The sequence below is a fragment of the Meleagris gallopavo genome, chromosome 11 (assembly GCF_905368555.1).
Source record: "Meleagris gallopavo chromosome 11, MGAL_WU_HG_1.1, whole genome shotgun sequence".
Taxonomy (NCBI): Eukaryota; Metazoa; Chordata; class Aves; order Galliformes; family Phasianidae; genus Meleagris; species Meleagris gallopavo.
In genome coordinates, this window is record NC_139414.1 from 8,204,147 (window position 1) to 8,221,662 (window position 17,516).

The 17,516-nt window shown below is 39.9% G+C and overlaps 1 protein-coding gene across 2 annotated transcripts in view; it reads left to right on the forward strand.

The window, feature by feature from the left end:
• Window positions 1-17,516, forward strand: part of NYAP2 (neuronal tyrosine-phosphorylated phosphoinositide-3-kinase adaptor 2) — a 122,468-nt gene that overhangs the window by 75,107 nt on the left and 29,845 nt on the right. For both annotated transcript variants that reach the window (XM_031555069.2, XM_085232966.1), the window contains exon 4: window positions 13,548-13,760. In XM_031555069.2, coding sequence (XP_031410929.2) covers window positions 13,548-13,760 — 213 coding nt within the window. The remainder of the gene's footprint in view (window positions 1-13,547; window positions 13,761-17,516) is intronic.

Sequence of the window (17,516 nt, forward strand, 5' to 3'; positions counted from 1 at the left end):
CAGGGTTGCCAACCACTAAATCATGCACCAGGTCAGACTGCCCAGGGCCCCATCCAACCTGACATTGAACATCTCCAGGGATGGGGCATCCACAGCCTCTCTGGGTAGCCTGTGCTGACACCTCACCTCCCTCTCAGTGAAAAATTTCCCCTTGACATCTACTCTAAATATCCTCTCCTTTAGTTTAAAATCATTCCACTTTGCCCTATTACTATCTGCCCATGTAAAATGTTGATTTCCCTCCTTTTTATAAGCTCACTTTAAATACTGGAAAGCCACAATGAGGCTTCTTCTGAGGCTTTCTCCAGGCTGAGAAAGCCCAGTTTCCTTAGCCCGTCTTCATAGCAGAGGTGCTTCAGCCCTCTGAGCATCTCTGTGGCCTGCTCCAACAGCTCCATGTCTTTCTTGCTCTGGAGGCCCCAGGCCTGAATACAGATCTCTAGATGGAGCCTCATAAGGGCAGAGTAGAGGAGAACAATCCCTAAATTCCCACTGCTGCTATTCCTCTTCTGATGCAGTCCAGAATATAGTTGGCCTTCTAGGCTGCGAGAGTGCCCTGCTGCCTCATATTGTTTTTCATCTACTGGAACTCCTAAGTTGTTCTCAGCAGGGCTATTCTTCAGGAGTTGTTCTTCCAGTCTGTATACACACCTGGGATTTCCCTGACACATGTGCAACACCTTGTGCTTTGCTTTACTGAACCTCATTAGGTTTACATGGACCCACCTTTCAAATTTGTCAAGGTCCTTCTGGATGGCATCCATTCCTTCTGCTTATGAACTGCACCATCACTCAGCATGGTGTCATCTGCACACTTGTTGAGGGTCAGCTCAATCCCATCATCTATGCCATTTATGAAGATGTTAATGAGTACCAGTCCCAAGACAGACCCCTGGGGGACACCGTTTGTGGCCAGTCTCCACCTGTACTTATAGCCATTGACCACAACCCTCTGGATGTGACCATCTAACCAACTCCTTATCCACAGTGTAGTCCACTCTTCAAAACCATCTTTCTCCAATTTAGAGATAAGGGTTTAATGGGGGACTGTGTCAAAGTCATTGCACAAGGCCAGGTAGATGACTTCAGTTGCCTTCCCTTTGTCCACTAGTGCCAGAGAAAGTGGCCAGGAGGGTAAGAGAACATCAGCTTTAATTCACCACAGACAGGATATATTCTTATTGGAGTTCACTGCATTTAGTCAAAGGCTAAATAAGTCTCAGTTCTTGCTTGTGAGTTACTATCTATTGAGATATAAAGACATTTAGCAATAAAGTGCTTCTGTCAGATGTTCCCTTGTAAGTGTGCATATCGAGGAAAAGAGCTGCATGCGTCTGCAGATACAGAAGTCATGAACTATCTGACCTGCTGGTATCAGCTCCTTAACACAGTGCTCATCTAAGGAGTGCTCCTGTTTTGATGTATCAGTGCCAATAATTACCGTTATGAGACAGAACTGAAAATAATGGAATTGTAAACATGGGAATGACCTTTTTTTTTTTTTCAACTTCCTTGAGGAACCAGGCTTTTGAGGGGGAAAAAAATAAAAAAGATTAATTTTGTGGTTGAGTGGTCCTGAGTGCTGTTTCACCCATACCTGTTGTTGTCCTTTTCCAGTAATCTCTAAATTACCAAGCATAAAAATGTGGGTAATGGATTAAATGCCTTACATATACATATCTGCCAGTCTGGCCAGCTGGAGCCTCTTGTTAAAGCTGAAATGTGTTCCCCCAGTTATCAATCACAGGAAATAAGGGGTAAGGAAAGCTGTAACATGGCAGTAAGGCCATTCAGCTGACCACTCAGAAGCAGGATAGCAATATTTCCGTTGTTTATGCCAAATGTGAAGGATTGAGCTGAGGAACAAAGATACTAAGAAGAAATGAAACGTGTGAAAGGATGCATGGGCGCCTTCACTACATGTTACTGCCTCACTGAGCATGGCATGCCAGCGACTCAGCCCTTTCTCAGCACCAGGGATAATACAGCGTTTGGGATCTTCTCTTTTGAATGGCTAAATCGGCAGGTAGCATTCCTTGATTGAAATGCAGGCTATGCCATTTGTTGTCTTGCTGCTTTCCCTCAAAAGTGAGTATGGCTATTTAAAGTGCCTTTAATCATTCCAGTCACTGAAAAGTGGGATGTCCCCTCCATTTTTGAGATGAATGAATGTCTTTGTTACTCATGGTTATTAAAAGAAAAAAACATGCATTTTGAGATGATATGCAGTGGTTTTGCTAATTGGTACTGTGACATAGTCTCCACTTCTAATTCAGCAATTTAGGCTCATCAGAAAATCAGGTCCTCCTGGGATCATGACCATATACAGAATCATTGAAGAGGACATAATTTCATAAATAATTGCTCAGGATTTTTGAAAACAGCTGCTGTTTCTGATTGATGTATATGGACTTATTTATTCCTTCTGTTTATATTATTTGGCATGAACAGTTTCTGCATAGCATTTTAATCAACATGGTTTTTTTTTAATGAAGAAATCAACTTGGAAAGAGTAAAAAAGAAAAATTAATAGCTCCTTTCTGGTTATTAGATTTCAAGTAAAAGATAGTTTCAGGTGAAAGACTGAAAAAGCCAGTTTCTCTAGTTTTTTCTTAACATACCGGACAATGTGGGTTGTCCAAAAGTTGTTAAAAACAAAGGAAGAAGGTTCTTTTAATTTGATTACTGGCACCTATTAACTGTGTCACCAGTAAGCAAAGCAACACGTGCTGCACTTAAGGACGTGGATAACGATAATAGATTCTGAGTTTTGAGTGCCATTGATTTTTTTCTTTTTCCCTAAGAAAGCTTTTAAAGCCAGAGAGGTATCTTGACCTTTTGGCCAAATTTTCAGCAGTTATAAATCACTACTTCATATTTGAAATCAGAAGAGCTACTCCACTTTATACCATCTGTGTCTCTGACTTCAAGAAAATAGATTAGTCCTCTGTGACTAGAACAGCCTGTATTCAAAATGGGATAGTCATACAGCAGAACGGTGAATTGGAGCATTTATTGTCTTTTTGTTTCAAGTGGCAGTACACAATTCAGGACCCGCTTATGGGTGCTCATCTCAGTAACAGTGATAAGAGATGTTCAGTCTGGCAGTGTTTTCTGAACACTGAAGATATTACCTTCAGTGAAATTGAAAAATAGAATTTGTTAAAATTTTTCACAGCATATTTAGGAAATGCGGTATCCATATAGGATATTTGGGTACCCCTTTTCTGATGGAATTAAGGGAAAAGGTAGGAACGTAATGACTTTGACGTGAAGGAATGATGCAGTTTCATTTGCATCGCCTGTATTTGGGTGTAGGCATAGCCATGCTGAAGGGCAGCGGCCAGCAGCACAGCATTGCAGCTCCCCAGGTGGGCAGCACCAGATGTCGAAGAGGACATGCTCAGAGCTCCTGGGCAGGTGGCTGTCCTCACTCCACATGCTCATCAGCATCCTCCTACCTGGGGCTTCTGGGTTTGATACAAGACCATGTTTCATTTCTGTCTGTTAAAGCAGTGCATGGTTGTACTGAACAGAAACATGTTGAAACTATCCCCTATGAAGGTGCTGCAGGATTGTCTCATAATCTTTAAACTGATGTGGAATAATTTATTTGAAAATAATATGGACTGTCACGCTAGAGGAAATACCTGGCATCAAGCACTGAGCTTCCATAGAGTGCCTCACCAAAATCATATCATGTGCTGCAACAATTGGAGAGTTAGCAGTTTGTAGTGGGAACTGCATTTTGAACATGTGAAAAAGGGTTTCTGTGCATGTTAGCTTTCCAAAGGGGAGAAAGTGAGTTTATAAGAGTGTGAATCAGATAGAGGTGCTGGTGACTTAGCATCTCTTTTGGTGTTGGCTGTGCCCTCTAGATGTAGCCATGATGTTTGGGTGGGACTGTCCAGCTGGCAGTACAGAGCTCCCTTTTCAAGGCATGTGTTGCATCTTGTAGAATTTGTTTTTATAAACAAGTACTCTTATCTTGAATTGCATTTTTTTCCTAATTTAAGAATCAGAGTTTTTAAAATCTAGAATTCAAGTAAATTTTAATTGTTAAATTCTAATACTAGAGACCTTAAATAGGAAATTCTGCATTTCTTATGCTTGTTTTTTTATGAAGCACAATGTTCATAAAGCATTTTTAACCACATGTGGCATTTTCCACAGGTAGATGTGTAGAGGGAGCAATTCAGTCTGCTCAAACTAGATGACAAGGATTGAGATCACAGTTTTGTTTAGAAAAATGGCCTAAGTCCCCCAGACAAACCCACCACCACCAATCTGAGGACTATGAGCTTTAGGAAAGTGAAACACTGTGCAAGTTTCAAAAGAGCAAAGTTTAACAATTTCACCCAAGTTTACCATGAACAAAAAAATCACTTTTGCTAACAAAATCTGCTTCCCCTCGTGCCCCAGAAATTGGAATATCTGTATCACAGCCAGGGTAGCTGCTCGAGTTCACAAGAAAATTCTTTGCATGCTAGCTTGCGATCAGAAACCTGGTTTCAAGGTCTCTTAAGCTGCCAACATTACCTCTTTATAATAGAGGGAATCTAATTATCTTCACTTGCAGTGAAACAGATCTTGCTCTAGAAACTAAAGAAGATGGTGGGAATTTGGGGGGAATAAAGGAAAGAACAAGGTTTCTTCTCTCAGTTCTAAATCCTCTAGTACTGCTGACTGCTTTTCTTGTTGTTTCTTAAAGCGTTTTTACCGTGCTGATCTGTGTAATAAAGACTGACAATTTCTTGGGCTCAGTGGCTTATATATCCATTTTTTAAAACACAGATTTTCTGGCATGTCTGTCTGATTCAGTTCCTGGCAGAGTGAGCAAAGTTCTAAAACCCATCATTAAAAGTCCGATACAAAGGTCCTTGAAGTATGAGATGAGATGAGATGTTCTTCAGGGGATCCCATTATACATTATGGCGAGGGAGATCCTACCATTGTATTGGCTTGTTGTTCCTTGCAAAACCACTCTGCAAATCAGGGCATTTGTAAATCCGCTATGTAGCAGCGAATAATGCAAAGGCTAAGAAAAAATGGCATATGAACTGCCTATGCTACACATCTTTTGGCAGTGTATTATCTCATCTACTCATAGTAGTGTGTTAAAAATTTTTAAACTCTGTACTGAGAAACGGTGTTTGTACTGTCCTTAATTTTCTATGGGTCTGTCAGTTACAAGAGAAATTGCAGAGTTGGAAATTGCTTTCTTTGAGTTTATGCATAACTTTGAATCAAATATTGAACCCTTAAAGTGTAGGAGTGTATAAACAGTCTAGGTATAGATAAAGAAGTAGAGAAACACTGATGAAATAATTGTCAAAATGATAATGAATGTAAAAAGTATAGATTCATTTACATTCCATTTTACATGAAGGTTCAGGTTACTTTTATTCCTCTGAACAGGATAATCCATCCCTAGTAATATTTTTTTTTTTCATTATTAAAACAGTAACATGCAATTAGCACCTTATCTGGCATTTAAGAATGAATAAGGGGAACAACTGTTCTTGTAACTATTCCTGTGAAAAAGATAAACTGTATTTGTAATTTTTCTGGAGATGGAAATGTCTTCATTTTTATGTGTGACTTAAATTCATAATTCATGTACATTGCCCAAGCAGTAAAATGGCCGTAGACCTTAGTCCAAGAAACCTACAGCTATTTTCCTGCTTGGACAGTGTTTGAGTAGTTTATTCTTACTTATATGCATTGTAACATACAGACACACTTGCTGTGCAATTCCTAAAGTAATAATAGTAATGTCTTGCAAGAATAGGCATCAGCCGGAGCTGTGTAAGGCCATCTGTGATTCTACTTATTTCCTTGGGATCTGAAGTCTGTGCTGCCATGGCTTAACAGAAGCTTAGCTAGCAAGAGTGAAAACCAGATCACAAAATGAAACTGCAATTAGAAAGGGAGTCTAAAATGATTAACTCTGTTAAAAAGCATGGAAAGTCAGAATGGCATGGAAGTTTTGTTCTGTAATTTTCATTTCCTACTGAATGTGGTGAAGAGCTATGCTCTAGAAAGAATTAAAGTAGTCACGCAAAGGAAAAACTCTGTATTTCAACTGCTGGTACAGTTCAGAGGTTGTTTTTCAGCAGAAAACTTGACCAAAAAAGTGTTGACATGTTTGATAGTGTCAGCAGTTCTACTAAAGATTGATACTTTTGGAGTGAAGCTTTGAAGCAAGGTCATGAACTTCCTTCAAAAACATTTTTCTTAAAGTGTCTGCATATTTTAGCTTCTTTGGCTGACCCTTGCCTTCTGATTTCTTGTCATACCGTGGTAGGACACGTGCAGTGACCATTGAACCATCTGTTCCTCTCCAAAACACGAAGGCTATAGATCTAAGAACCCGAATAATGGAATGGACGTGCAGTGAGATGAACAGGGTTGGGAAGGAAATCATTAAGTAAGGGTTGACTCCATCTTCTCCTCAAATTGAGGGCTAATAACAGTTGGGCCATTTTTTATAGCAAGCGTCATTCATGTTCACAGTTTAACTGCCTGTTCAGTCTTACTATTTTTTTGTACGGTGGGGATCACAAGATGTGCTTGTGTTAAGTTTTAGCCCAAGAAAACATTGGGGGACAGGTTTATGTTGAGGTTCTCCTGAGTGTAAGGCACCAGCTCATAACATAGCCAGCTCTGATAGCTGCATAAAAAGACACATACTCAGTGAACATCATAGAGTATCTTCTTCTGCTTAATTACATAATTGTGACTGCTCTGAGGTAGATACTAAATCTATTGATTGAGTGCTGAAATAATATATTTTCCAAGAATGCAATTTGATTTAATGACAAGAATCCCAGGACGTTGATTTTTAATTGTCTTGGTAATGCAGTTGTAAAACAATGTGTATACTCCAAATATTGCCTTCTTAGTTAAAGGACTGTATGCAAAAGGATGTGATGTGAATCAGAATAGGCACATGTGAAAGATCAAGGGCAGGATCAGAACTAACCGTAGTGATAACCCCACTGGGAACAGGAAGTATTATATTGTCATCACTTCTGTAATGTGTGGCAAAATAAAACCTGCTTAAATGACTCTCCTTATGTAAGATTAAAAACAGGTTTTCCTATGTTTTGTTCAGTCACAAGGATAATTCACTAAATCACAGATTTCTTCTCTTACTGTATGACGTCAGTATTAAATGCATGTCTTAAAAGAGAGAACTTCTAAAACTTCATCTTTAAAGTGGCAGATAATGCCACTTGTTGAGTTCTTTTTTTCAAAAACTAGATCCTAGTAATCTTAATTTTCGTCAAATATTTGGACAAGAGGGAATGGCCTCAAGTTGCAGCAGAGGAGATTCAGGGTGGATATCAGGAATAACTTTTTCTCAGAAAGAGTGGTGAGGCATTGGCACAGCTGCCCAGGGAGGTAGGGAGGTCACTGTCCATGGAGATTCACAAGAAACACAGAGATGAGGCACTGCGGGACGCGGCTCAATGGATATGGTGGGGCTGAGCTGATAGTTGGACTAGATGATCTTAGTGGTCTTTTCCAACCTAAATGGCACTATGATTACTTGCTCCCCTAACTATTCTTCAGAAAATTCTGGAGCTTAATGGGAAGTAATATGTTTACTCAATATACTTAACATGTGAGAATATCTCTGTCTCCCTTTATAACATTTTCATGCTTTTCCAAATCTCTGTTTTATATTTAAATTGTAGTCTTTTATGTTTTGCATTCTAAAGCTCTGGTTGACATTTTCTCATAAATCTATTCCTTCTTTTCTCAGTCTGCAGTTATTTGCAGTGTGGGCTTTGTCTCTTCCAATCTTCTAGTTCTAACGAGGACTTTACAGCCCTGGGATGGCCATGGAATATCAGCCAAATTTCCTCAGCAGTCCCTCCCTCCCCCACTTTGAGGCCTGCAGCAGACAGGTCTGTGCCAGGCAGATGTGCTCTCATATGTATTTCACTGTGTGAAAACAAAAGCCACGCTTCTCACAGGAGCATGTGCTCAGTAAGCTCTGGGACGCATTTCAGCCATGTCTCCTTAAATGTTAGATGGTTTGTGAGACTCTTTCAGGCTTTCTATTGATTTTGCATGGAACTAGGTCAGAGCTGCTTTTAATTGAACAAGCTGGCTGCTGCAACTCTCACTTAACTGTAAAAAGGAGTATTAAAAATTGATATGCAAAGCAAACTTCTGCCTAATTAGCAAGCAGATGAAGTCAGAATAGGCAAACCACTGCAGTTAATAAAGATGAGGAAATGTCTTTCATTGACAGTATAATATACTTCTGTTTTTTGGAAAAAAAATGGCTTATGCACTGAGCATTACCCATGTTCCTTGTGTGTGGTATTAATAGCCTGTTTGTTTTCTTTGCCAGAGGTTGTAATATATTTACAGCTGTACCAATCAGACAACCACACATCAAGAAAGCCATTATAAGACAGAACCTATTTTTGAATGTGTAACACAGATAAATGGAAGTTCCTGGTGTGTGGGAAGAAGAAACTGCCACACTGGGGTTTCCTCAAGGCCTTAGCACTACTCAACACACCATGTCTGCCGTGGATGGGCAGGTGCTGCTGTCACGTTGGCTGTACTATATGGGGCACTGCTGGAGCCACGGTGGCTTTTTCCCTGTGCCACGAGTTGGGGGATGGAACAGGGAAAGAGGTAGAAGCCTCGGATGTTTCTGAGGTGGCTCCACTCCTCATGTGCAGGTTACAGGCTAATCCCCTATCTCCATCCCTGCTGTAGCCAAGTCTACCCTTGGTGATGCTCTCCAGCCAGGCTGTGCCACCCTGTAGGGTGTGAGGTGAGATGGGTTGGGAATGATCAGTACTTCTTGGTCCCTGCATCTACACCCATCCCAGGTGACCGTCCTTGCTTTGCATATGCTGAATTGTAGACCTTGTGAGCAGTACCATTTACTTCCCAAGCTATATGAGTTCTGCCTAGAATGATGTATTATTTATTTAGGTTTATAACAAACACACAGAAAAAGACTGAATGAATAATGCATGTATGAATAGCTTATACATTTCATCTCAACTGACAAAGATGGCAGACAGCAACCCTCATTTAAAGTTTCTTAAGACAATTGCACTTCTTCCTTCTGCCTCCCCCCCTAAAACCCCAAACAGTAATGCAGGTTCTGCTGTTTATTATCCAGCATTGTGCTTAGAGGCCATCAGGACCCGCAATTAATTTGTGCTTAAGAGCTTAGTGGCAGACTGGCCATAGAGAATATATTCATTTGAATGATTGCTTCTCAGGTAAGATGTTTCCTTAGCTGTGCTTTTCAGTTTGTTTTGGTCTAAGTTACAGCTGATTAACCCAAATTGTTTCTCCCTTTCGGTATCTTTTATGAGACTTCCAATCCCACAGCTCACAAACCAGCATTGCCAGGTGTGCAGCTATTAGGGGATCCTTCATAAAGGGGGAAATGGTGCACATCAATAATAAATAAAATATGTTCTCATACATAACGTTAGCTACCATCTTATTCTTGAAGTTGAAAAGCCTGAGACTTAGGTGAAATAAATAAGGAAAATGCATGTCTTTGAATACTGAAATACAGTGACACCTGGAAGTGCTTGAAACATTTGAGTGCCTTTATGGCAGTTCAGCCAACTGTATCCATAAATATTTAAAGCAGTGAATTATTTCTTGAAATTTACATTTTTATGTACTATTTCTGCTTACGAATTATTGAACAATAAAGATGCTTTCCATAACAATTTCAGCTTTCAAAATACTGCACTTGACTGTAAAAAGATTTGCCTGTGGCCATCATATGACACACTGAATTCCCAGCATAACACCAAGCTTCTGTATCTCCTAACTCCAAATTAAAACTTTTAACGGCATAAAGTACCTTACATCCAATCTGTGTTGCTGCACTTTTTGAATAAAAAAATAAATAAAAGTCGTGTGTCAGTTACTGTTATCTTCCAGGAGAATACAAGCTTCCATGTGACTAGTTAGAGTTCATGTTTTTAGTATGGAATCAGTGTGAATAAAGTGGCCTTTTAAATCTTGCTGTCGTTATTTTAGAGGGTTGGTCCATTGAAAATGTACAAGTTTGATTTCAGTCTGTGATAAGGTCACCACCCATAGGTAACAACAGCCAGGAGCTACATCCATATTTTGCTTTCTGCCAATGCCTCGTGCCTGTCAGCATGAGTGAAAATATAAAGTAATGAACATGTTTTTATGAGAGACAGTAATTTGTGCCACTGAGTTTGCTCTCTAGGGCTGCATCTGCAGCGCGGAGTAGTCAACAGCATGGAAACATCCAAGCAGCCAAGTGATGGTGAGAGTCACCAACAGGTCTCACTGTTGCTCCATGACCTGGAGGGGAGCTGCCATAGACGTGGTGGAAGTGAAATACCCTTTTAATCAAGCGAGAACTAGCACTGTGATTTTTTATTGAATTTGAAGTGTGATTCCCATTGACAGCTATTAAGAAAGCTGAAATTCTTGTAAAATCACCCACAAATGATGAGTAAATGGGAAATACCACAATTTTTGAAAAAAATTTAATATATTCTGAAGCGAGCAGGAAAGTAATATTATAGAAGACTATATAAAACACTGACAGGCTGTGTGTATCAGTGTTATTGATAATGATCACCAAATAATAATGATTCAGGCTCTGTGTCGGCTTGCTTGACATTATAATCTGATTAAATCTGCTTTTCATTCTTAGAATATATTACTTTTCAGATAAACCGAGAACTGAAAATCCCCCAGAAAGAACTTAAATTTACAAAGTCTAGACAGCCAGCTGAACACTGATTTTCTGCACTTTATAAAGAAACAGACTATAAGCCAACTCTTTATTTATCCTGAATACTCCCATACTTTCCAGCTGTTTGCAGAGTACTGCTGTACTTTGATTCGGCTGATAATAAAGCTAAGCACGCACAAATCATTTTTATCAAGCACCAAGTACAAATGCTTCTCTTGTTGAGTAAGCTGAAGTGGACGCATCCTTAGCTCCACTCTCATCCTGAGTGTTTCCATTGTAGCTAAGGGCTGACTGCACGAGCACCTGAGATTTCAAGGGCTGGTGCTCAAGTAGTGTCAATGGGAAGTGCAGAAGGAAGGTTTTCACTGAGGTAATCACAGCAGCTGAGTGACACAGTAAATTAATTCTGTTGTATGATGCGCTGAGCTAGTGGGTGTGGGTAAGGCCACATTCAGTGTCTTTTTAAAGCATTTTCTATTCTTTTGGCTTTCCCTTAGTTTTGCTGGGTGGTAAGAGTTGCAGGCTAGATGGAGTCCTGTATTGGTGTGGAGATGGTTGATGGTTGATACAGTTCCAGAATATTTTGAAATTTTGTTCTGACGTCTCCTTTTCCCACAGTATCTGAGAAAAGTGCATTTTATTGATAAAGAGAAAAAAATTAGAAATGCATACATCTTTTATGTGAAAAAATACATAATTATTTTTGGTAGACAAAGGTTCAGTGACAATATTTGTTGCCTTTTTGTTGGTAACTAAAACAGTTCAAGTCTAGTTATAATTTGGGCCGAGCATTTCTTTGCACAACTCTTTATGTTAGCAAGTCCCTTTATGCTGTCACAGAGCTGTGTTACAGACAGCTCATAGCAAAGGTCCCGGAAAGGCAGATGTCATGTTATTTTGGTACAGACTGTTATTCAGCCTCGTACCCTGCTGGGGTTACCAAACAGGAAAACAAACAGTTTGGATTTTCATTCTGTTGTCTGTTTGCATACATTAAAGTAGGTAAGTGACCTAAAAGTTCAAGGAAGTGGTTTGATTTTTGAAGGTCTTTTTCACATAAAATGTCACTGAGTGCTGCTTATGGGACTTGCTAAACTGGGATCATTTTTCAGTTTTCTGATGGAATGTTACTGTGAGTAATTAAAAAAAAATCTTGAAAGTTGTGATATCCTTGTGAGGTTGTGATATCACAAATTTTCAGTTCTGATAGTAACTCATTAAATGTATTAGCAATTACATATTGCACTGTACGTAGAGTAGATTTTTTTCTTCTAGTATTTCCTTGAGAAAACTCCAGAATGACCGTTGTTGCTCATCAACAAGTTCATCCTCAGACTGGCGGAATGACAAGAAACTCAATGTCAAAATAGGAGATTTCGTAGCTCTTGTTCATAGGTGAGGTCCCTGTCATCCCCTATAGATATCAAATATTGCCTCTACCACTGTTACCTGTAGCAAGGGTAAACAGCTCGGGGAGGAACATGGCTTGTTTTTCTGGGGCTGTACCATCTGAGTAGCAGTTCCAGTTGGATAGTCTCAGCTTCTTCTGGCCAGGGGTTGATCAGGAGAGGAAGGAGTTACTGAGGCAAGCTTTAGTACTGCATCTCTGGCAGTGCTGCAGACCCAGTCCAGTTCTGGAGAAGCGTGCATCCCCTGGGGGCTGTTGTCACCTCTTGCTTGTGAATGGCTCCTGGCATTTTCCCTCCACTTGGCTTTCCCCAGTCTTGGAATGCCTTCTGCAGCCACAAAAAGATTTTGAGATGAGACTCAAGGGAAGATTTTCTGTCTGTATCAATTGTAAATTCCAAGACTGCAGATACATGCTGAAATATAGGCACACTAACAGTTACATTTATAAATCTGGATGACTGGAACTGAGTGTATCATTTAAGGATGTCTTTTGGGTTTAAATATGACATATAAAATCCCCAACTCAGTAATTCTAATGTTTAAGGAATTAAACAGTTAAGCAGACTTTCAATAACTAACACAATAATTAGCTGTTATGACTTAGTGATCTAATATTTTTTCTGTACATAGTTTTTTGTGTGAATTCTTCACCTCTACAGATGGAAGTGATCAGGAATTGTTTCTCCATTGCACTGCTCAACCTGCAAGAAAAGAAATAAGGGTCTCAAGAAAGAAACAGAAAATCACCAGCCATGAAGAAAGCAGACAGCACTGCTTCACTTGAAAAAACATTCCATTGTTTTTTGAATTTCTTCTCTTTGTATTGACTCATGGTGTTTGAAGCAGAAAATCTTTTTATGACTTCAAGGATTTTTCAACCAAGTGAAATTTTATTCCCTAGGTTACAGTGTTGAGCACACCTGAAATATTAGCATTGGACAGTTTTGTGGATTGTGTGCTTTGTAGGAAGGAATACAGATACGTTGCTTGTACAAAATTGCCATAGGGGACAACTTCCTTAGAAAGTGCCTGGAGAAGAACTTGTTCCCTAAGAAATGACATCTGAGAACAATTGAATTATTTTCTCAAATTGTTAATAAAATTGTGATTTGATAGGATATCATTTTCAGAAATATTTTCCTGGCATTTGAAGTACTAAGAGGAAAGTCACATTTTACTGATCTCCTATGCTGTATATTGTTTTAATTAAAAAGTGTGTTGAAACCAACAGAAACTATAGGTTTTTGGCCTAAATGGTAAAAATAGTGATATAAATTGCCCCTAAAAGATTTATAGTTGGTTAATAATAATTGTAATATTGAACAAAGGATTGCTATATAGTATGGGAAATTAGCAGGCACTCTATAATGAAATGGCCATGTGTGTATTCTTGTAGAACCGCTAGATGAACTGAAGATCAGAAGTCACAGCACTGAACCACTACCAAAGCTGGAAAACAAAGAGAGGGGAGGCCACCATGGGACAGCTTCTTCCAGGGAGCCAGGGAAAGCTCAGGAATGGGATGGAACGCCGGGCCCACCCATGGTCTCCAGCAGGCTGGGGAGATCCTCCGTCAGTCCAACCATGTTGGCTGGAAGCAACAGCTCAGGTACGTCAAACAGCGGAGCAGGGAAGGTCTCATGAATCTCCTTATGAGCTGAGGGATCTCTAGAGAGGTAAGTAAGCGTCTGGATTCTTCAGACTTCCAAATGTCTTCTAGAATATGCCCATTAGCTGCTGCAGTAATAAGTATTGCACTGTCTGCTTGTGCACTCTACTGGAACAGGACTGGGATGGTGGCAGGAAATATAAACGTGTACATTTGCCATTCAGCTATTTTAAAAGAATTTTACAAATACTGTTTGACATTGAAGAGGGACTCTATGGCAAAAAATCCTTCTCACTCCCCAGATGACAACTCAGAGAGTTCACATACAGTAACAAAAACATACCTTACAGAAACACAGCTGTCTTCTTGATATGCGAAGTGAGTGGACACACCAGCTTTTTCTTTATGCTTATTCATAGATGCTTAGAAAACTGACAGTGGGTTTCAGAAGTCTCAAATTCATATCTATCCATTTTATCAATCATATTTCATATATATAAAATAGTGAATTGCTGTAAGCTGTGGAAAATAATGCATCCTGTTCTGTAAATTGACTAGGACAAACACAACTGCTAAATGAATGTACATCTAAATAGATATGTATCGCTCTTGGATAAGGACTGCATTGTCACTTTTTGAGATTTGACTGTTCACTTAGAATAGCTTTATTGCTTATTGCTTGGGCTGTGGAAAATACCCACTTTAAAAACACTTGCCATATATATTACTGGAGCCTTGTGTCTTCAGTAAAAATAAGGCCATGAGGGAGCTACTCAAACAAAAAATTGTTCCTTCAGGAGTGGTCTGCTGGGCCTTCAGTGGCAGACATCATTCTTTACATTGCTGATAGCAGAGGTACCCAGCCCTCAGCCAGGGCATCGTTTCCCTGTGAGATAATAGAACTCAAATTTTCCCTTCCTTGCTGGAAATCAAACCAGAAACTCAGTAGGTAACTTGAGCAGCTTTTACTGATGAGAAGTAGCATTTGCAACAGCTGTGTAGTCTAGCTTTTGTTGCTGCAGTATGCCCCCCAAACAGTCCTGCCTGCAGGAGCAAAAATATCTTTTCTGCAAATCTCATGACTCCAGCGCAGGTTATTTTACCTTGTTTACTCATCTGTTCTCATAAAGCATTCTGGTAGATAGAAATTTTCCAGCTTAGCTATAGTTTTGTTCAGAATTCTTTTCCCAGTGTATTATAGCATCATCAGTGCTGAAACCGGTAAAAGACTGGGTTTACAGGTACCACATCAAAGTATCAGGACATCTCATAACACCATAACTAAAGGTGTGTAGCAGTCTTTTCTTTTCTGCTGGATGACAATATGGAGCAGAAAGGAAATGAAAATTAAAGAATGAGTTCTTAGCAAAACACAGCACTTCTGCTCAGCCTTTCTACATGAGTTTTATTTTAAAGATTTGGCTGATCTCCAAAAGCAGACAAAACATTTTGGCCTCAATCTTGATTTGGCATCTGCAAAATGTAATAGTTGTTGAATCATGCCTTGATTTAGTTTACTGTGGCTTTCTCCTGCATAACTAAGACTTTCAAAGACTCATGGTAAGAAATATTATAAAAATATTCATTGGCTGAATTTTGACTCCTCTTTTATGATGAAAATTTGTGAGCTGATCATGATTTTCCCTTCCCCACAGTTTTTATGACATTTCATTTGATGAATATTGTCTCTCATCTGCCACAAATATTTTTCCCTTGTATCTCTAGCTGTTGCCTGAGCAACGTGGTTTACCTTTAATCGGTGGGGCACTACATTCAAAATGCTCTATGCAGTACTCATCAATGAACTTATACATGAACTATGACAGTTCATTCCTTGCAATTAAATTAGAAGTGTAAAAGAAGGCAAGAAAAGAGATTCAATACATCTGTATGGATATAAATGCTTTCTGGAATCAATTTCATTCAGCTGTGCTAGGAATTTGGAACTTAGATTTACCACAAGATCAAATGAAATCAGAGCAATCCCCAGTATAGTCATCATCATCACTGTTCTCTTTCCAGCAGCATAGATATGAGAAAAAAAAGGTTGTCCTTTAAAGACCACAGTACCACAGTGTCCTGCCTACCTCCTAGTTTGCACGGGTCCAGGCACTTGTTAGACACTGTTGAAATAAAGAAAATGAGGTTGAATTGCTCTGTGGTTAAACAGAAATTATATATAAGAACTTTTCATGTGTGTTCAATAGGCTGCTCAGCTGAGGAATTGGAGAGAATCTAAGTGAGTACCTTTTTTTTTTTTTTTTTTTTTTGGAGTAGAGGGGGTCTCTGTCTGCACCTGCTGGTAAGGTCTGAGGAGAAATAAGCCATCTCTAAACAGGATCTTGAAATTTTGGTCAATCTGTTTCAGTGAGTATGGCCTGTCAAAAGCAGAAGGGTATCACTGAACCTAATGGTTAATTGTTCTCTCATCTGCCCCACAATTTGTAAAGGCAAATTTTTATTTCGTGTCAGCCTACTGTTTCTTAGGGAAAGCACTGTAAGTGCTTTGGGGGCATGCTGCCCTTTAAGAAAGTCATTGCAATTCTAGCAAACAGCCAAATGAGATCTGTGAAACAGAAGGTTGTGATAACTTCACTCCAGGAGCTTTGAAGAGTATTTTCTGGAATGTTGCCTCTTTTTTTTCTAACTGCAACTATGAAGCAGTATTTTGCATTGCCACCTGCTGCTAAAGACAGGCACTGCACTGCTTCTTGTATCTCACAGATGCTGTTCAGTTCTGCACTGTTTTTGAATCACCATTAGCTTGTCACTCAGCCAACCCATTTTGTATTCAAGCTGAAAACGTTGCAGATAATCATGAAGGGAGTAAATATCTGCTGTTCATTGGAATTACTGGTTAGTATTGTGGTGGATTGCAGAAGTAATGAATAATTAAGTTCAAGCTGTTTGGGAATTCAGAGATGCTTGCTAAGCCCAAGGTGCAAGGTGCAAGGCAGATTCATTGATACAAGAAGGAAGTAGGGGCACAGCATCAGTTCATACTGGATAGGGCTACTTCACTCAAAGAAGACTCAGTACTCCCACCAAACTCTAATTGTTCTAATAAAGCAATATCAGCGTTACTAAATCTCAAGGATTCTCCAAGCTAAGGCAACTAAAGGTGACGTTAGAGGTGTACGCTACTCGGTAGTCAGCCCAGCGAGTCCAGGCCAGCACACGATGCTTTCAGAGCTTACCTACACTGGCTGTCTGTGTTCGGTCAGCACACAGGCTGTCCCCAGGCAGTGCCTGCAGCAGTACTGGGCACTGTGCACTGAGAGCACCAAGCTACTGTGCCGTGAGCCAGGTGTGTGATCTCTAGTGTGCTGCTCCACCCCATCACAGAGCCTGACCGCAGACACACACAGTGCTCTCTGCAGCAGCAACATCACTGCCACGTGGAACAACATAATTGCCAAATTGTCCTTTTGGTCCTGGGCCCTAAGACTGATGGCTACCAGTGCCAGAAGCTTCAGAGAAAAACAAAGAATTGCTGAAGAAAAGAGCACTGCCAGTGTTCATTCCTTATTTCATTGCCTTAGCTGTTGACACAGACCTGAAACATGATGGTTCAGAACAATTCCTAACTTAAAACAGACCCCACCTAAAGCAGAGATGTTTTCTCTCATCTTGTTTGGTTTTGAGTACTGCTTTGGCCTCTTGGTACCGGGCGACACTGAGTTGCATGGATGCTTCCTCTGTGAAAACCGCTCAGTTTGACATGATGCTGTGCTATTTAGGCATGGAGTGACTCCT